The 21,004-nt window shown below is 47.8% G+C and overlaps 1 protein-coding gene across 5 annotated transcripts in view; it reads left to right on the forward strand.

Annotated features, from left to right (window-relative positions):
- LOC138504626 (aminopeptidase N-like) overlaps positions 1 to 21,004 on the forward strand; it is a 554,696-nt gene that overhangs the window by 489,078 nt on the left and 44,614 nt on the right. For all 5 annotated transcript variants that reach the window (XR_011279874.1, XM_069625220.1, XM_069625223.1 and 2 more), the window contains 3 exons: positions 1,863 to 2,030; positions 11,201 to 11,341; positions 15,536 to 15,617. Coding sequence is in view for 4 of the 5 variants with exons in the window: in XM_069625220.1 (XP_069481321.1) it covers positions 1,863 to 2,030; positions 11,201 to 11,341; positions 15,536 to 15,617 (391 nt within the window). In the remaining variant the exon portion in view is untranslated. The remainder of the gene's footprint in view (positions 1 to 1,862; positions 2,031 to 11,200; positions 11,342 to 15,535; positions 15,618 to 21,004) is intronic.

The following is a 21,004-nucleotide window of genomic DNA, read 5'->3' on the forward strand; positions in this document are numbered from 1 at the left end:
TGTTATGTTATGCTATGAGCGTAGTGGGTGTTCTGTGGCTTGGCGTGTATTGTGTAGTGTGAATGGTATGTTATGGTATGCAATGAGCTTAGTGGGTGTTTTGTGGTAGGCGTGTATTGTGTAGTGTGTATGGTGTGTTATGGTATGCTATGAGCTTAGTGGGTGTTGTGTGGCAGGCGTGTATTGTGTAGTGTGTATGGTGTGTTATGGTATGCAATGAGCTTAGTGGGTGTTGTGTGGCAGGCGTGTATTGTGTAGTGTGTATGATGTGTTATGGTATGCTATGAGCTTAGTGGGTGTTGTGTGCCTTGGCGTGTATTGTGTAGTGTGTATGGTGTGTTATGGTATGCAATGAGCTTAGTGGGTGTTCTGTGGCTTGGCGTGTATTGTGTAGTGTGTATGGTGTGTTATGGTATGCAATGAGCTTAGTGGGTGTTGTGTGGTAGGCGTGTATTGTGTAGTGTGTATGGTGTGTTATGGTATGCAATGAGCTTAGTGGGTGTTCTGTGGCTTGGCGTGTATTGTGTAGTGTGTATGGTGTGTTATGGTATGCAATGAGCTTAGTGGGTGTTGTGTGGCAGGCGTGTATTGTGTAGTGTGTATGATGTGTTATGGTATGCTATGAGCTTAGTGGGTGTTGTGTGGCTTGGCGTGTATTGTGTAGTGTGTATGGTGTGTTATGGTATGCAATGAGCTTAGTGGGTGTTGTGTGGCTTGGCGTGTATTGTGTAGTGTGTATGGTGTGTTATGGTATGCAATGAGCTTAGTGGGTGTTGTGTGGTAGGCGTGTATTGTGTAGTGTGTATGATGTGTTATGGTATGCTATGAGCTTAGTGGGTGTTGTGTGGCTTGGCGTGTATTGTGTAGTGTGTATGGTGTGTTATGGTATGCAATGAGCTTAGTGGGTGTTGTGTGGTAGGCGTGTATTGTGTAGTGTGTATGGTGTGTTATGGTATGCTATGAGTTTAGTGGGTGTTGTGTGTTAGTTGTGTAGTGTGTATGGTGTGTTATGGTATGCTATGAGCTTAGTGGGTGTTGTGTGGCTTGGCGTGTATTGTGTAGTGTGAATGGTGTGTTATGGTATGCTATGAACTTAGTGGGTGTTGTGTGGCAGGTGTGCGCCTGTCGATTGTGCATTATGTGCACTCAGTGTTATGTTGAAGAGGATGGGGGAGGAATAGAAGGAGGGGTACGTGTGATAAGGAGTGTGGAAAGGGGAGGGGACAGGGCAAGCGTGGGAGAGAGGGAAGGCCGTGCAAGCAGTTAACCACTACCGCACAGCGCATGCCTTAAAGGTGGGGGAGGGGCGGCTACAAGAGAAATGGGCAGCCTCCCCTGAAGGCCACGTGCAGAGGGGGTGATGGACGTCCATGTGCTGTGTTGACCCTGTCATCTCTGGGGTCAGTACATTAAGCACAGACTGACTGTCTGGGGGAAATTCACAAGGGCAAATCCCACTTTCGAAGTGTGTGTTTTTGGATCTCACATTTCGAGGTTGCTCTGTAATGCCGCCATTACTGTCTTGTACTTCGTGGATCACATTTTTAAGACTGTTTTTTGTTTTTTTCCTGCAGCCAATGACGTGTAAAGTGAAAGGGCCTCTTCTCTTTCTTAGTGAAATGAAAGCCCCCCCCCTCCCTCCCCGTCATTCTGCGCTGTTCACGTCACTGCCTGAACAGCATCTCCTTGGGGAATGTGCAGGACTTGCAAAGCTTACGCCTTTTATTATCTGAGCATAATGTTTTCAGCCAATACAACACTGTATCAACACTTGCATTTTGTGTGATTTAAGAAGTGATAAAAAGGTGAGTGCGGAAAGGCCGTGCAGGATGTCCGTTCACATAAATCCTTTCCGCCTACAGAATTACACCAAACCTGAAGTCCACCATCTACTGCCAGGCGATAGCACGAGGCGGAGAAGAGGAGTGGAACTTTGCCTGGGAGAGGCTCCGGAACGCCACGGTGGCCACGGAGGCCGACAAGCTCCGATCCGCCATGTCCTGCTCGAAGGAACCCTGGATCTTAAACCGGTGAGCGAGGAAAGCTGCAAGCACATACACATGGCAGGCTGGGCAGCGAGCATGCAAACAGGGCAATCTACCACGTGCTTGCTCACACGTGCAGAAGTAGGGTTAGGGCAGCCATGGCGACTGCTCTTCGATTCTTTCTGCAACTGTTGAAAGAATCTCACGAGAAGTGTGCTGGTTTATCATTCCACTCCCTTCCACACACGTAGGGCCTCATTACGAGTTTGGAGGTAGCCATGCCGTTTTTAGCGGCATGGCTAACCCCAAACTCGGTCCGGGTCCCGCAAAATGGGATTTCTTACAATCGTCCGTCCTGCTCCCTCCTGTAATTAGATCATGTAACAGGATTTACCAGGCTATTCCGACATTTGCAGGCCCAGTAAATCCCATTTGTGGGACCCGGACCCAGTACGTCCCCATTCCCATTTGAGCCCTCATAGGGCTCAATGGGAATGGGGAGGATGCTAACGACGTAGCATCCTGGTCTGCTAGCGGGTCCCACTGTGCAGATCTGTTCTGGCGAGGCGTACAGAGCGGCACCCGCTGCAGAACTCATAATGTGGCGGCCCGAAATTTACAGTGCCGGTCCCTCACCAGCACCATTCATTCTGTGGCCGCCAGGGTCCTAATGAGGCCCATAGTTTCTTAATTAGGTTGCTCTGGATCTCACTTGGTATAAAGTTCCTCCTACAGAGGGTTGCCGGTCTGTGGGCATCTGTCTGTCTGGCTAGTATTCGACTTTTGCCAGCTTTTAATGCCTCACTCCCCTTTCTCTGAAGACATACATCATTTGAATTGTGCTTCTCAAATATTTTAAATATTTATGTTATTTTATCTTATCAAGAGTTTTCAGATCTTAGAGCTTTCATTCTTATAAGTGGATGGACACCATCCACATTTATTGTGACTCGGGGGACATGGCAGGGGTACCCCTTTCAATTTTGCTCTTTGCCTTTTATGTGAACCCTTTGGCTCTATGTTTTGCTTTTCCAAACAAGTACACAGATAAATATATAAATATATAGTTTATCTTTCTCTCCAATACACTGAATGAAACGATCTTTGTGCACTTAAAAGGCAATGATTCCCACACGCACACGGCTCTTTAAGACCGTTTATTCACTCATAAAACATACATAGCTGAAATAAGAGTAGATCAGATAGAATTCTTCACCGTTGGCACAGCTGTAAGGCACATCATCTCACCAAGACTTCACTGTAAAGATCCCCACCAGGCTGGCAGAGGGATCTTCACAACGGGGCGGAGAGCGATACGCGGATCCTCCTCAAAGAAGCTTTCCCTGTCAGCCTAACCCGTGCCCCCAGTTTTAAAACATCACACACATGCGTAATGGCATTTTCTAGAAAAGTCCTGGTTCTCAGAGTTCGCCTGTTGCCGGTTTCCACGGACTATCGGCCGAATAGCCCATGGTCATTTCCGAAGAGGTAAACGATTCCCTTTCTCATGGGAGCCTGACGAACAGCTACAGAGTTATTAAAACAGCTGCTGACGTCTCTATTCAAAACAGCCCTTGACTCAATGCAAACTAGCATAGGCGAGCAAAGCATATTTCTATGATGAAAAAGTACAGGCAGTGTTCAAACGTCACATTAAATTGCAGATCTCACTGAGGAAGAAAAATGTCCATTGCTGCTCTGGGCTCACCCAGAATGCATTTCCCCCGACTCCATGTTTTTACATTTCAAAAGCATTACACAAGGCTCCTAGAAACTTTGCCCAGTGTTTCATCTTTCAAAATAAAAGAGAGGGAAGGATCATACCAAAGCACTCTGACAGCCTCCTTGTGCATATTCCAACAGTCTATGGTAATTGGCAGCTTAGAAGCGATTGATACTCAGTTTGGGTGTTACTCGTTTCATAAGCTCAACTCCTCGGACTTTCATGGCCCGACATAACTTAACGTTTCTTATTTGACTGCAGTTTTAATTCCAAAACCTGTAGGTTTTGCCATGCTTAATTTTAAAAGGATTCTTTCAGACGCAGACCCAAGGAATATGTGTGGATCGAGCGAGGTGACATCTTAGCGCTACCAAAGCTTTACATCTGTTAGAAGCATTGCTGTTTTTTAAAATTAAAATTTAAATTCAATTTATGCTCTTAAACACATTGGTTACATCCTTTATTTGGATTTTAAAAAATGCCCAGGGGAGTCTTATACAAACCTAACAGCATTAGAGAAATGAGGGCGTCTCCCTCTCTAACGTTCAGTACTATCTGGCCTCCCGGGTTGAAAGGTTAAAGGGATTATTCTGTTGAGGGGCCTGTCCCAAAGCGGCGTCACCGCCACGCAACGTAAGACGTAATCAGAGAAACACATAAGATTTGAGAAGGTGCACTTTAATAGCCTCGAGAATTATTCTAAGAACCAGGCTCAAATTCGAGATTTTCAAGTTTCCTGGACTACACAATAACACACTATTAGGGCCAATGGCAGGTCTGCTTAGTGTTCCATCCACTCCATTACAACGGGTGCGTCCGGTCTTTGATTAAGGAGGAACCATGTGCTCTTTAGAACCCTTGGCCAATATATATATTATAATAACAATTACAGACAAGGCTAGAAAGGAAATCTCTGCTATATTTGGGGCGTGATGTTTAACATTGAGACGCCGGGGTGGAGAGGGATTGTGTTCGTTTTACTCCTGATTGATGTGGGCTACCTTTCTGGGCCTCTCTGTGGTGGTCCTGAAATGGCATCTCATGTTATCAATACTTTTGCAGCCCTTAACAGAAGCCTCATGTTTCTCTTTTAAAATACACTTAGTGTGTCAGTATTTAACTGCACAACACAAGCTTTTGTTTTGTTATTATTGTGCACAAAGGTACTGGTCAAATGTTGCCCATTCATCCACAGCTACAACAAAAAAACTCATGGATGCCCTGGGAGAGGTGTGCCCTGTCTCCGGACCCTTTATTTCATCCCACAGGAATGCTCTGGGAGTGGCGTGCCCTGTCTCCGGACCCTTTATTTCATCCCACAGGAATGCTCAGGGAGTGGAGTGCCCTGTCTCCGGACCCTTTATTTCATCCCACAGGAATGCTCTGGGAGTGGCGTGCCCTGTTTCCGGACCCTTTATTTCATCCCACAGGAATGCTCTGGGAGTGGCGTGCCCTGTCTCCAGACCCTTTATTTAACCATACAGGAATGCTCTGGGAGTGGCGTGCCCTGTCTCCGGACCCTTTATTTCATCCCACAGGAATACTCTGGGAGTGGCGTGCCCTGTTTCCGGACCCTTTATTTCATCACACAGGAATGTTCTGGGAGTGGTGTGCCCTGTCTCTAGACCGCTTATTTCATCACACAGGAATGCTCTGTGAGAGGTGTGCCATGTCTCCAGACCCTTTATTTAATCACACAGGAATGCTCTGGGAGTGACGTGCCCTGTCTCCAGACTCTTTATTTCATCCCACAGGAATGCTCTGGGAGTGGTTTGCCCTGTCTCCAGACTCTTTATTTCATCCCACAGGAATGCTCTGTGAGAGGTGTGCCCTGTCTCCAGACCCTTTTTATTTAATCACACAGGAATGCTCAGGGAGTGGAGTGCCCTTTCTCCAGACCCTTTATTTAATCGCACAGGAATGGTCTGGAAGTGGCGTGCCCTGCCTCTAGATCCTTTAGTTTAGTTTATTATTTGATAATGCGCTCCAAACCCACGGGTAGAGGGGCGCAGCAGTTGCAAGAATACTTAGGCTTAGGTTACATACATACAGAGGATACATTAACATATATACAATACAAATATACAAGTATACATGAGATACAGAATGTGAATCTCTCTCATTGGTCAGGTGTCAGGTACTCAGATCAAACAGATAATCAAATAATCTGGTGTCAGAACAGAATCAAGGAACGCTGTGATAGGATTGAGTTCAGCAGGTTAATTTTTGTTAGTCCAAAGCCAACTTTTCACCTTACCTCTGAATCTAGAGTAGGGAAGATTAGTTCTCAGTTCCATGGGGAGTACGTTCCAGGCACAGGCAGCTCTAACAGGGAAGCTTACTCCACCTGCTTTAGTTAGTCTAAATCTGGGAGTTTCAAGTAGGAAGTGGTTAGAGGCTCTGGTGTGGCGAATAGGGGATTTTCTGGTCAGTCTGGCTGAGATGTATGGGGGCGCAGTGTTGTTCAGTCCTTTATGTGTAAGAGATAGCGTTTTAAGGAGAACTCTATCACTGATTTTTAACCAATGATTGTTTTTCCTAATGTTAGATATGTGAGCTCTACGGGGTATGTCCAGGGCTGCTCTAAGAGCGTTGTTCTGCAATATTTGTTTTTTGTTTGTGACAGTTTTGTTGGCGCCCGCATATAGGGCGTTACAGTAATCCAATTATAGGGCATTGGCTAGTGTGATGCAGTTAGTTTTGGAGAGGTAAGGTCTGCAGGCCCTGATTAATTTACAGGTGTAGGCTGTGGAGGAAGCCAGGGAGTTTCCTTGTTTTTGGAGAGATAAGGTGGAGTCGAGGTAGAAACCTAGTGTTTTTGCCTCTGTTGCCACTTTGATTATATTGCCGTCTATATTGAAGGCGCAGTAGTTAGGGGTGAGTTTTTTGAGGTTGGAGTCGGAACCCAGGATCAGTATCTCTGTTTTGTCGTCGTTCAGGCAGAGGCCGTGAGAGACCATCCATGCCTGAATGATGAGGTAAATCTTGTTTACTAGAGCTGTGTCTTCAACAAAGTTGCCAGATAGAGGTATGAGGATCTGTGTATCGTCCGCATAGTTGGTGTAGGTTACCCCCAGTCTGTCAAGTTTGTCGAAGAGTGGCTTAGTGAAGATATTATACATTGTGGGGGAGACACATGAACCTTGTGGGACGCCACAGGTGATATGTATTGGGTCAGCTGAGGCTAATGGGGAGAACCCTCTCATTGTGCAGTTGTCAAGGAAGGATTGTACCCAGGCTATAGCTTCGCTTGAAAAATGGGCAGCAGACGCTAGATGGTTGCATAACCTGCGTGGTCCACTAGGTCGAAGGCCGCTGATAGGTCAAGGAGGAGGAGCATAGCTGTTTTACCTTTATCCTTCAACTCGTCGATTTGTGTCTTAAGGTCGATTAGGGCGGTTTCAGTACCATGTAGTGGTCTGAAGCCAGATTGGCGGGATCCTAGTAGTTGGTTTGTCTCCAGGTACTTTTGGATCTGGAGGTAGGCTACTCTGTCAATGGGCCTCATTACGACCCAGGCGGTAAGTTACCGCCTGGGTCGTACCTTTACCACCATGGCGTAAACTACGTTTACGCCATGGTGGTTGGCGGACTTACCGCCCCATTCCGAGGTGAGTGGGGCGGTAAGTCCCCATTAACCCATTTACCCTTCCCCATTCCCATTTTTGCCCCATAGGGCATAATGGCAGTGGGGAAGGCGTTAATTACGCCACCGTAAATTACGGTGGCGTAATTAACAACAAGGTCCCTTAGCGCCATGGATTTTAACACCTGCTAAAAGGAGGTGTTAAAACCTCCATGGCGCTAAGGGACCTCGGAATCAGGCGGTAAGGGTCGGCGCTGTTTACGCCGCCGTAAACCCCTTACCGCCTAGGTCCTAATGAGGCCCAATGATTTTAAGGAGAAATGGGACCGTGGTGATGGGCCTATAATTGATCGGGATGGCTGGGTCAAGGGTCTGTTTTTTAAGGAGAGGAAGAACCCATGATTCTTTAAGGTTATTCGGTACAGTGCTGGATCGGAAGGAGGAGTTTATTAATTTAGATATAAAGGGCGCTAGGTCTCTCGCTGCATCCTTAATAACCTGTGCTGAGCAGCTGTCACCTTGGCAGTTGGAGGGTTTCAGGGATAATATCACTTTTTCAGTTTCCAATATGGATATGTTAGAGAATCTGAATGGTTTGTAGCTGCTATGATTGTCTGTTCTAGGTGTATCTGCCAAGTGGGAGGAATGTGTTCCCGTGGAGTTCAAGGATGCTTTCTTCTTTGCAATTTTTGTTTGTAAGGTTGTAATTTTATTAGCTAAAGCATTTTGGATGCTAGTGCACCATTGTTTGTCCTTGGGGGCCTTATCTACAGGTGTGATTGGGTTTTCCATTTCCCGGAGGATGGAGATGAGCTCTTTGGAATTATAGTTGGCTTTGCTAATTCTCTCATTGAATGTATTCTTTTTAGTTTGGATTATTTCCTTCTTATATTTTTTGGCAAGGTTATCGAGTAAGGTTTTATTCTCAACTGAAGGTGTGTGCCTCCAAATAGCTTGGAGTTTACGTTTTTGGATCCGTAATTCTTTGAGGTGTGGGGTGAACCATGAGTTAAGGTGAGATTCTCGTTTACTTTTGCGCAGTTTGATAGGGGCAATAGTATCCAAGGCTTTGGACATAGTCTTGTTGAATGTCTCAACTAGCATATTAGGGTCAGAATTGATAGCGCAACAGTGAGGGCTGGTAGGAGGAGTGGAAGTAGTGTTTCAGCTGTGGTTTCTTTTTTACTTCTGGTAGGCATAGGTGGAGCTGTTTCAAGCTTGTCTAGTTTAGGAGGCTCTATGGTAGATGAGAAGTAGATAAGGTGGTGGTCAGTCCACGTTTGTGGTAAGATGTTGGAGATGGTGGTGGCACAGTTTTGGTTAGCTCTCCAATCTAGTGTCCGCGATTTTATATGTGTGGGGGCTAAGACTTTTTGGGTAAGGCCAAAAAATTAATCATATTAATGTTTTCAAATTTATTTAACCATACAGGAATGCTCTGGGAGTGGTGTGCCCTGTCTGCAGACCCTTTACGTAATCACACAGAAATGCTCTGGGAGTGGTGTGCTGCGTCACAATACCATTTATTTACTAACACATGAATGCTCTGTGAGTGGTATACCTTGTCTCTGAACCGTTTATGTAATCACATATGAATGCTCAGGGAGTGGTGTGCCCTGTTTCCAGACCCTTTATAAATCAAACAGGAATGGTCTGGAAGTGGCGTGCGCTGTCTCCAGATCCTTTATTTAATCACACAGGAATACTCTGGGTGTGGCGGGCCCTGTTTCCAGATCCTTTATTTAATCACACAGGAATGCTCTGGGAGTGGCTTGCCCTGTCTCCAGACCCTTTATTTAATCACACAGGAATGCTCTGGGAGTGACGTGCTCTGTCTCCAGACCCTTTATTTAATCACACAGGAATACTCTGGGTGTGGCAGGCCCTGTTTCCAGATCCTTTATTTAATCACACAGGAATGCTCTGGGAGTGGCGTGCCCTGTCTCCAGACCCTTTATTTAATTGCACAGGAATGCTCTGGGAGTGGTGTGCCCTGTCTCCAGAACCTTTATTTAATCACACAGGAATGCTCTGGATGTGGCATGCCCTGTCTCCAGGCCCTTTCTTAAATCACACAGGAATGCTCTGGGAGAGGTGTGCCCTGTCTCGAGACCCTTTAATTGATCACTGAGGAATGCTCTGGGAGTGGTGTGCCGCATCACCACACCGTTTATTTACTAACACAGGAATGCTTTGGGAGTGGTGTGCCCTGTCTCTGGACCCTTTATTTAATCACACAGGAATGCTCTGGAAGTGGAGTGCACCGTCACCAGATCCTTTATTTAATAATACAGGAATGCTCTGGGAGTGGCGTGCACTGTCTCCAGACCCTTTATTTAATCACACAGGAATGCTCTGGGCGTGGCAGTCCCTGTTTCCAGACCCTTTATTTAATCACACAGGAATGCTCTGGGAGTGTCGTGCCCTGTCTCCAGACCCTTTAATTGATCACAGAGGTATGCTCTGGGAGTGGTGTGCCGCATCACCACACCGTTTATTTACTAACACAGGAATGCTCTAGGAGTGGCGTGCCCTGTCTCCGGACCCTTCATTTATTCACACAGGAATGCTCTGGGAGTGGCAGGCCCTGTCGCCAGACCCCTTGTTTAGTCGCACAGTAATGCTCAGGGAGTGGCGTCCCCTGTCTCCGGACCCTTTATTTATTCACACAGGAATGCTCTTGGAGTGGCGGGCCCTGTCTCCAGACCCCTTATTTAATCACACAGGAATGCTCAGATAGTGGTGTGCACTGCCTCCTGACCCTTTATTTAATCACACAGGAATGCTCTGGGCGTGGCGGGCCCTGTTTCCAGACCCTTAATTTAATCACACAGGAATTCTCTGAGAGAGGTGTGCCCTGTCCCCAGACCCTTTATTTAATCACACAGGAATACTCAGGGAGTGGCGTGCCCTATCTCCAGACCCTTTATTTAATCACAAGGAATGGTCTGGGAGTGACATGCCCTGTCTCTAGACCCTTTATTTAATCACACAGGAATGCTCTGGGAGTGGCGTGTCTTGTCGCTAGACCCTTTACTTTATCACACAGGAATGCTCTGGGAGTGGCGTGCCCTGTCTCCAGACCCTTTACTTTATCACACAGGAATGCTCTGGGAGTGGCGTGCCCTGTCTCCAGACCCTTTACTTAATCACACAGGAATGCTCTGGGAGTTGTGTGCCGTGTCGCCCCACCATTTATTTACTAACACAGGAATGATCTTTATTTAATCACACAGGTTACTTGAACAATGTCTGCACACCAATAGGTGTGCCATCTTTGCCATTTTTCTTAGAGGTTCTGCGCCACTACTGTTTCACTATTGGGAGCCCATTAGAACACCATCACACTAGGTGCACAGTGGTGTGCAATAAAGTGCACAACAGCGTGCACACGTTTCCACTTTCCATTGTACAAAAGGTACCGAGCAACTCGCGATAACATAATAAGTCTATCAAAATCGTCTGTTCAGGCAATTTCAACACATTGAATATTTGCTGAGGATTATGGCCAGGTGGTCACTACTCACCACTCACTTCCTCTTTGCTTTCAGGCCACATGGTCATGTTGGTGTGGGCAGCTGCCCCCCAGTACTTCGGCCGACACCTTCACAGGGTGTCAGTACTCATTTGAACGCAGGCGCTGAGGCCTGCAGTCCATTGCAGTCCTCTTCCTCCTTCCACTGCTGGGGGCTTTCAGACACACCTGCAATGTTATCGACATAGTCAATTCCACAGAAATATTGAGGCTGCGTTGAGTCTGTGTTTCCTGCTTAGTCAGTCCTGGGTCTGCCTCACGTTATCTGAGAGTTCCCTGGCAGGTCATTGTGTAAAGTACTGTGAATCATACATTCCTTAGATAAAATAACTTATTTCTAATGTTGTACAAACTCTTCCAATTCCACGCAGGTATCTTCAGTACACCTTGGACCCCACAAAAATCCGGAAGCAGGACGCCACGTCCACCATCACTTCCATTGCGAACAACGTTGTTGGACAGGGCCTAGCTTGGAACTTTGTTCAAGCCAACTGGAAGGTGCTTCTCGAGCAGTAAGTCACCTATCGGGGATGGTGGATCCATGGAGAAGCCACTAGCTGGAGCTTTAGGTTTCCACCTGAGCCAACACACACTGATGATGGAAATTTCTCTATATATCTGTATATATCTCTTATTGGTGTTCTTTGGTCCAATCTCTCAAATGGTTCCCACTTGGTGCCTTAGCCTGGTGCTCACTCGGTGCTTGTCCCATGGCTCTGCCCTCGGGCCTCTCCTTTTCACTCTCCAAACTGTTCCTCTTTTGCCCATCATTCCTTCCTTTGGTCTGAACGGCTTTATGGACTCTGATCATTCTCAGATCTTTGGTTCCTTTTCATCCTTCACTAACCAGCTTCATTCCTCGATTTCTCATCTTAACTCACCCAAGACTGAGCGTCTTTGCTTTCCTGCTGCTTCTCTTTACGGATGCCCCTGGATTCTGTTACCTTCTCATCATCGTCTTCTCTTTCCTTTTCTCTCCATTTTTCTCCTATTGCCTGTTCCTGCGATTATCAACTTTACGACATCCACAATGTACATCCTTTTCTCACCTTCTCATCTACCAAGACCATAATCCTCACTCTAATCACTTCTTGCTGGTATTAATACTCTTTTTTTTCTCCGTGGTCTATGCTGTATGCTCTCTCTCCTGTGAACTTACTTTTCAGTTCTGCCGTCTCTCCTCTGTTCAGCTTTCCCCTCGCTCTTCTATATCGACTTTTCGGCCACTCTGGATTGGCTGTTCTTCTTTGCTCAGCCACAATTTCCTTTTTCTTTGTATTGTTATTATATTAAATGTCTTCGGCTCACCTTTCTTGCTTACTTTCCATTTACTCTCCTGGAGCGCTCTTGTATTTGTATTTATTGTTTTTAAATAGCGCTTTAATCCAAAGCGCTTTACAGTTTAACAACAAGAATACATAAAACATGGAACAGTAGAAGCACTAACAATATACACGAATCAAACCAGAAAAACAGCATGTGGAACAATTTGCATATGAGAAGGAAGAGGAGAGGATGGGGGAAGGAAGAGGGAGAGAGAGTAGGGAGTAAAGTGGGTGGTAGGAAAAGAGGAGATCTTAGGAAAGACGGGAGAAGATAAAGAGAACTAAGAGGGGGATACTAGAAGGAGAGAGAGAAAGGTAAAAGGGTAATAAGGTGTCAGGGAGGGGAATGAAGAAGGAGTGATTTCAAGGAAGAGCGGAAGGAGGAATAAGTGGGGATGGAGCGGATAGAAAGAGGTAGGGAGTTCCAGTGTAAAGGGGCAAGGAGCTGAAAGGAGCGGAAACGAGAAGAGGCACAAGGGGGTGGGGGGACAGAAAGTAAGAAGAGAACAGAAAAACAAAGGGAGCGAGAGGGGGTGTAGAGTGAGAGAAGAGAGGAGAGGAATGGAGGGGCAAGGTCATGAAGAGATTTAAAGACAAGATAAAGAAAGTGAAATTTAAGTTGGGAGTGGAAAGGAAGCCAGCCTGGATGAGAGAGTGAGTGTGAGATGGAGTCAAGGGGAGAGAGAACACAGAGGGCACGGATGGCAGAGTGGTAAAGGGATTTGAGGGGGGCAAGATGGGAAGCGGGGAGACCAAAGAAGAGAAAGAAGAATAGAAAAGGCGAGATGAGATGAGGGAGGGGATTAAAGGTTTGGGAACATGGAAGGTGAGAGAAGAATGGACTTTGCGGATATTAAAGAGGTGGTAGCGACATGCGTGAGAGGTGAGGGAGATATGATGAGTAAAGGAGAGAGAAGAGTCAAAGTAAATGCCTAGATTACGAGCATGGGTGGAAATAGGAAGATTAGAAGGGAGAAAATGAATAAAAGGAGGGGGAGAAGGGGGAGGAAGTGTGTTAGAGGGAAAAAACAAGACTTCAGTCTTGTCAGTGTTAAGAGAGAGATAGTGAGATGACATCCAGTTTTTAATGGCGGTAAAACAGGAAGAGAGATTAAGATGGATGTCAGGAGTGAAGGAAGAAAAGGAGAGAAACAGCTGAGTGTCATCAGCATAGAAATGGTGAGGAATCCCGAAGGAGGAGATGACAGGGGCAAGGAGTGAGGTGTAAAGAGAGAATAAGAAGGGTCAGAGGACAGATCCTTGAGGGACGCCGTATTTGAGAGGGAAGGTAGGGGAGGTTCAACCCCCCCAGGAAACAGTAAAAGAACGTTGGGAGAGGTAGGAGGAGAGCCAGTTAAGGACAGAACCTTTGAAGCCAAAGGAGGAAAGAGTATTGAGAAGTAAGCGGTGATTGACAGTATCAAAGGCAGCAGAGAGATCAAGGAGGACGAGGATAGAGGATTGCCTAGAATAGCGAGCAGTAAGGAGGGAGTTAAGGACATAGGTGAGAGCGGACTCAGAGGAGTGTTTGGGGTGGAAGCCAGATTGAGAGGGGGGAAGGAGAGAGAGGTTAGTGACAAAGGTCGAGAGTTGAGAATATGCTAAGCGTTCAAGTATTTTAGAGAGAAAAGGTAGAATTGAGATTGGACGAAAGTTGGAAGCAAGAAGGGGATTAGCAGAAGGCTTCTTCAGTATAGGGATGATAGTGGCATGCTTGAAGGCAGAAGGAAAGGTGGCAGAGGAGAGACAAGTACTGAAGAAGGAGGTTAGATAAGGAATGAGAGGGGGTAAATCTTGGGAATAAGAATGGTTGGGATGAGATCAGAAGGGGCGGCAGTAGGGTGGGATTTAGTTAGGAGGAGAGACACATCAGAGGGAGTGATTGGAGAAAATTCAGACATGCAAGCAGAGGGGGAGTGGAAGGAGGGGGCAGGGGAACAGGAATGAGAAGAGTTCATTTTTTGACAAAGAGAAAGAATTTTAGCAGAGAAGGAGTCAGCAAAGTCAGAAGGAGAGAGGAGATGTAGAAGAGAGGTCAGGAGTGGGAGGGGAGAGGAGACAAGTCTGACTTCCCTTGTCTCTTTGCTCTGCCCCTAGACTGGCCAGGTTTCACTCTTCTCTTTAAACCTATCTCCTCTCTTCCTCAAAATATTACAACTCTTTTTGTTTAATTAACCGTGGTTCTTTCTTTGTAAGTTATTAGGCATAAGCACTGTACACGTATACATATAGGGAACTAGACGGCCTGATAGAGGAGTGGAAATAGTTGAGGGATGAGGCCTGGGCCAATCCTTTGATGAGACAGTCTTTCCAGCAGGTAGTCTTAGATCCCTTGTCCCTGTCCTGCGGATGTAGCCTGAAGGATCTGGCGCGAGTTAACATCTGTTTGCAGGGCCAGGAAAACATCTGGAAAATGCTGCAATCATTCATCCAAGCAGTGCATTTCAATCCTGTCTATAGCATGTCTATAGCATGCATAGTCACAAATCACAGCATAGTAGTACCAAGCAGGATGGTAGTAAATAGCAGTATAATAGCAAATAGAAGCATAATAAGAAAGGCCAGCGAAATAATACAGGAGGGCAGCAGATATCACTCCCAAGCACCCCACCCCCGCCACCCTACTCTGATCACTTCCCACCCTTGCGTGCCCACTCAGACTCTACTGTCGCGCACTGCCGGCTCCTATGGGTGCTTCTGTACTATGGTAGTGGCTAGTTGGCAAGCGCTAAAATGCCTGAGCGTGTCCCATTCATGGGGGGGGCGGGGCTTCTTGCCCAGGCAGACAATAGGGCAAACAGGTTGCCATTCAATGTCTATGGGCCTCATTACGACCCAGGCGGTAAGCTACCGCCTGGGCCGTGACTTTACCACCATGGCGTAAACTACGTTTACGCCATGGTGGTTGGTGGATTTACCGCCCCATTCCAACCATGGCGGGGCGGTAAATCCCCATTTTCCCATTTACCCTTCCCCATTCCCATTTTGCCCCATAGGGCATAATGGGAGTGGGGAAGGCGTTAATTACGCCACTGTAAATTACGGTGGCGTAATTAACTCCATGGTCCCTTAGCACCATGGATTTTAACACCTGCTAAAAGCAGGTGTTAAATCCGCCATGGCGCTAAGGGACATCGTACTCAGGCGGTAAGGGTCGGCGCTGTTTACGGCGCCGTAAACCCCTTACCGCCTGAGTTGTAATGAGGGCCTATATCTTCATCATGTAAATATTTGAGCACATGTGCAGTTTAAGAATTGCCAAAGGCATTCCCTCTGACTCAGAGTCTGACCTTGGCGGGAAAAGCAGCAGGGAAAGTATTTGAGATCCAAGCATCTGCTGAGAGAGAATTTAGTATCTGAAATGTGTCTCCTCGGTTGCAGGTACGGCAGCAGCTCCTTCTCGTTGGCGAGTCTGATCTCCAGGGTGACGCGGAGGTTCTGCACGGAGTTTGATTTGAAAGAGGTAAATTCATGCCTAAAAACATTTCACAGGTACCTTCCACGATCTAAGCTGAAGTCTAGGCTGGCGGCCCATTACCATGCAGCAAACCGCGCCTTGCTTTAATATCCATGCATCGTCCAATAGATTGGCAAATTGATCAGAGAGATATCTGGAAAATCATGGGGTTTAGTAAATATGAGCGATTACTGGCCCGTGCGGGGGGTGGTGTGGGAGGGGAGGATTCCCCCAGGAGTAGCGTGTCTGCATCTGCGCCGCCCCTGAGACTATTCGATCCGCGCCCACAGATGCCGAGAATGAGTTTGGTGTATGGTTGCGAGGCCCCTCTGGAGGTGCACACATGCAGAGAATCCTGGATTTCTCTCTGCTACACAGACATTGGGCAAGACAGAGAGAGAACTAGATCACCAGATCCCGCACCGTCTTGCGCACAACCCCCCATAACCTGGGCATTTGTCCATTAGTTAGGCCAACTTACATCACCCTTGCTCATTCTTTTGGCCCCTTCTTTTTCCCCTCCAGTAAGGTGCAGTTTGAGACATGTTTTCTCTTTGGCATAAAAAAGGCCGCAGATTTATTTTCACAAATAATAAACACAGCAAACAATAGTGAAAATAGCTCTGAAGGTGCAGCGACTGCTCTGTATCCAAAACCTGCTTCCCCCCTTTTCCCAAAGTCCATAATAGGCACAACTCCCCCAGCCCTTTTTGTCTGAGACCCGCCTGCCCCTGCAGGTGTTCCTGGGCTGAGAGAGCACTGTTTGTTGGGGGGAAGCTAAGCCCTCATTTCTACCACCAGATGCCGCCGCTGCTTATGCTCCCAAGAGGCGCTGGTCCAAAAGAGCGAAGACCCTTTTTGGTTTTGCAATGACTCATTCGGAGTGTGTCTCTTATCACTGCTCGCCAAAACACTGCCACGCCCAAAGTGGGTTACCGCCCACCGCGGCTCCCCCTTTCCTCCTTCATAGTTCCAAGACCTTTGTGCACACATTCCCAAAATATTGCTCCATCCCCAATGCCGACAAATGCACTCCATCTTTCAAGTAGTATTCCGGGGACTTAAGGTTGATCAAGCCGTGCCTGATGTGGGAGAAGCCTCTGCAGAATTTTGCCAACTTCCTTCAAGAGCTTTCCACAGCTGAGTGACTCTGTGTCCCCTCCATTCCTGCCGTGGAATGATTTCCGACCACACAATCTTGGTCTCCCCCAGCTGTGCCGATAACTCCTGTAGGGAAAACATCATCTCCCTCATCAGGCTCCTTCTCCCCAAACTCGTTAAGTCGTTGCCCCCGAGATGTATGATCAAAACCTCAGGTTTTTGCTGCTTACCCAGCAATTTCTGCATGTGACCCTGCAGCTGAGCCCATCTTATGCCAGGCGCCACGTGCCACCATATCCGGTTTTCACCGGCAGTCAACTCCTCCTGGTCGGACGTCCAGCTCGCCCCGGCCCTTGACACAAAGGAATGCCCCACCACCCAGACGGACCGCCTCCTTCTTTGTGCTGCAGCTACTAGAGAGGAGATGGGAGGGAACTGTTAGCACCTATTTGCTTGATCGCCTCAACATTCAGGCCCATCCCTGCTGCTGAGGTGGCCGCCCCTATCCTAAATGAATGAGTTCCAAACACCCCGTCTGTATCCCATTTTTACCAGCACCATGTCCATGACCCTCTTGAATTGAAAACGTCTCAAAGCCGTCCCATCCCTGTGTCTCTGCTGGAAATACGCCACCACACATCCCACCAGGCACACCGCGCTGCCTTGTGAGCTGCCTAGTGTGATAATCCTACCTTCCCCCTTCTGATCTGTCTTGGATTTTCTGAGGAGGATGCTCAACCGTCCTCCCTCTAAGTGCACGTCACCCACCCTCAGGAACTCAGCCCCCCTGCCGTCCCTTTTCCCGGGTACCAACTCGCTCACTCTAAACGCCCCAAAGAAAGCCAATGTGAAGGCTGCCATGAACAAGACCTTTTCGTACACATCTCGACAAACTACTCCCAGGCATTCGATCATACTGTGTAATTTCAGCACGTCAATGGGCCGCCTTTCATCTGGCTTCCTCTCGGCCTGCTTGGCCCAACCTTTCATTGCCATCACAATGTAGTGCTCTTTAGTGGGATCTGGCCTCTCCCCCAACTTGTAGTAGTGCGCTATTGCCGCCAAATGATATGCCATCCAGGATCTGGACCACCCTGACCGCCAACACCATCCCACAAAAGCCGTACTGGCAAATCCTTATGTGATTCTGACATTACTTTGCTCTGAAAGGCGAAGAACCGCTTGCAGCACCCTTTGTACCTCCTCGCTGTGCCGCGTGCCGGAGCGGTGTTGATCAGGGAACTTAGAACCCCCCAATCATGCCCCACCACGGCGCTTTGAAAGGTGTAATCATGATGCTTGCTTGCAGCCAGCTCCCCCAAGACTTCTCCTACTGCAAACGAGAGAGAGAGTCAGCGGCCACGTTTTTAACCCCTGGGATATGCCGTGCCCTCACCTCCATGTTCAGCATCAGCAGGCTCCTTGTTAGCTCTCTAAGCAGCTTAAGCACCCTGTGATTACTGGATGTCCCTTGATTGATGATCTGCACCACCGCCAGGTTATCTGACCAGATCATCACCTTCTTATCTTTCAATTGTCGGACTCACAGTTTAAACACCACTACAATAGGAAACAACTCTAGCAGCGTGATGTCCCTAGTAATCCTTTCGCTCTGCTATGCTGCTGGCTAGACCTGACCGCACCACTCGTTCCCCAAGATAGCCCCAAATCTGTGTAAACCTGAGGAATCACTGAACAGTTTAAGACCCTTGCTGCTGTCCAACTCCTCTCTCCATAGAAACACCCCATTAAAGTTGTCCAAAAAAGCATCCAACATTTTGAGGCCCTCCTTGACTTCCGCCCCCAGGTGGACATGTTGTCCCGCATGCTGTAGCCCCACTGTTTTAAGCTCAATGCTCCTTGTGAACACCTTCCCCGCCGGGGTGACCAGCCCCACAAAATTAAGGTTACCCACCAGTGATTGAAGCTCCCTCAGGGTGGCTTTACCCTTACCACTTAACACCTTGATCGTTTCTTTCTATTTCAGTAATTTATCACTAGGCAGCCTGCACTCCCCAGTGACCGAATCGATCTCGATCCCCAGAAAGGTCAGTGCTGTGGCCAGACTGACCGTCATCCCACTAGCCAGCAGTACCCCCATTTCCTCCATCAATCCCTGAAATTATCTCATGAGTGACCCACACTCACCTGTCCCCTTCTTACCGATAAAGAAGAAATCATCAAGGTAGTGCAGTACCCCTCTCACCCACAGAAGATCTTTTGCCGTAATGAAAACTCCAGAAAGGTGCTGAATTTTTCAAAGTATGCACATGAATTAGCACAACCTATTGGCAAACATTTATCATAGAAGCAATCATCTTGTACCTTGAAAACCCAGCAAATGATAGCTTTCCTTGTGTATTGGCAACAATCGGAATGCAGACTCTATATCCGCCTTACCCATTAGCGCCCGTCTCCCTGTGGCCTTCACCATCTCCACATCCTCATCATATGACGCATAATGCACCCTGCACTGCTCTTCGGCTACGCCATCATTCACAGATTCACCTTCTGGGAAGGAAAGGTGCTGTATCAGTCTGTACTGCCCTTCCTCCTTTTTGGGCACCAACCCCAAAGGTGACACCACCAAATTCTCCAGATTGGTGAAGGTGAACGGGCCTGCCACCCTCCCCAACTGGATTTCCTTTCCCACTTTCTGAGCCACTACCTCCGGCATAATATGCTGGCTTCAAATTGCTTGCCTTTTTGGCGACCATCGCCCCAGTGAAAGGAATCCTGAAACCCCACCTAAAACCTTCCCATAGGATTTTAGCATTGCTAATGTTCTGATACACATTTAGAAAAGGAATCATGGCCTGCAATCGCACAGGTGTGGGTAAACGATTTTTAATCACGCTTTGTTTTCTCCTTGGTATTGACACTGCTTCGCTGTTTCCCTTCCCCAGCTGAGGAGCTGCGTCCCCCTGAGCTTTTGCCCTTCGTGTGCTTAAATCTACAAGCCTTGCCGAAGGTACAACTCCCCTTGGCAAACCCCCAGCATTCAGGCTGCTCGCCCTCGAAGCTGGAACGGTTGTTCCAGGAGGAGTTCCCTCAAAAGGACTCCCTGCCTCTGTGTGGATTGGACCCTCTGTTTTTTCCATATTGTGTCTTCTCCCCTTGGGCCTTTTCTCCCGATGGCCTGGCAGGTACCATCTTGTCTATGTACCCGCCCACATCTACTTCTTCCCAGGTCATAGCTGGCCACACCTGCATCTTCAGTCTAAACCCTCTATCATAGTTGAGCCAGGCATCCCCTCCATGTTTTAGATACAGTTCATTAATGTATTGCTCATAGGCGATCATTGCCACCCCATCCTGTGGAAAGCTCTCTAGTAGGATGGTAGCATACATCCTAAAAGCCCTCAGCCAATTGTGAATAGTAGCCTCCACTTTTGGTCTCAATCTGTCTGTCTTCTCCCTATCTTTCTCTGTTAATTCCCTTAACCCTTCACCCTCGGGTTCCATCCCCACCAACTGCAGGATTTCCAAGAATTCCTTACGCCATACTCCCTCCTTGTATGCCAAGGGTATATGCCATACCAATGCATTCACTGCAACTCTTGCTGGGGCAAAGCCCAGCATAGGCCTCCCGTACACCGTAATATTGCTCGCCGTTCCACCCTGAACCTGACTGCCAGTTGGTGTTGCTATAGGCTGCACTCCTTGACCGTCCACACCCCGAGGGGTGATCCCAGGTACTGCTGGCCCTTGTCCCCACCAAAATGGTCCTACTGCCTGAGGGCCTGTAGGCGGTGGCACCCCATGTGCCATCTGCCCCGCTCCTACCACATGACCTGCCCCAGGGGCAAGTACTGCCTGCCCCACACCAGGCACCACTCCTCTTGGTGCCATGGTTTCCCCTTCTAGGTGCACAGTCTCAGCATTGGTTAAATGCATTAATATTATTACATAACATTAGCCCATTACTCCCATTGCCCCATGCTTGCATACACTGCATGACCATACCTTTTACCATCTCTAAGATTGTGGGACCCTCTGTTGCTACCGCCGAGATGGCTACAGGAGCATTGAGAGTGCCGCCACAATTCCTCAGAGCCTCAGCGGGTACAGGCGCTGGTGTGGCTACAACCTCCTGCGCCCTCCCCTTTCCTTTAGAGCCCATCGTTTTGTGCTTTCAAGCAGCTTCCACCTGCTGGCCTTGGCTTTCTCTGTCATGACCCTCTTCCTCTTGGAGACTGGCTCTTCTTCTTCAATTTGTTCTTCTTCCTCTTCTTCACCCTCTTCCAGTGCATGAATTTCTACCCAAGCCTCCTCATTGGCTGTGGGTGGGA

This window comes from Ambystoma mexicanum, chromosome 11, assembly GCF_040938575.1.
Source record: "Ambystoma mexicanum isolate Mex_15411 chromosome 11, UKY_AmexF1_1, whole genome shotgun sequence".
NCBI classification, from domain to species: domain Eukaryota; kingdom Metazoa; phylum Chordata; class Amphibia; order Caudata; family Ambystomatidae; genus Ambystoma; species Ambystoma mexicanum.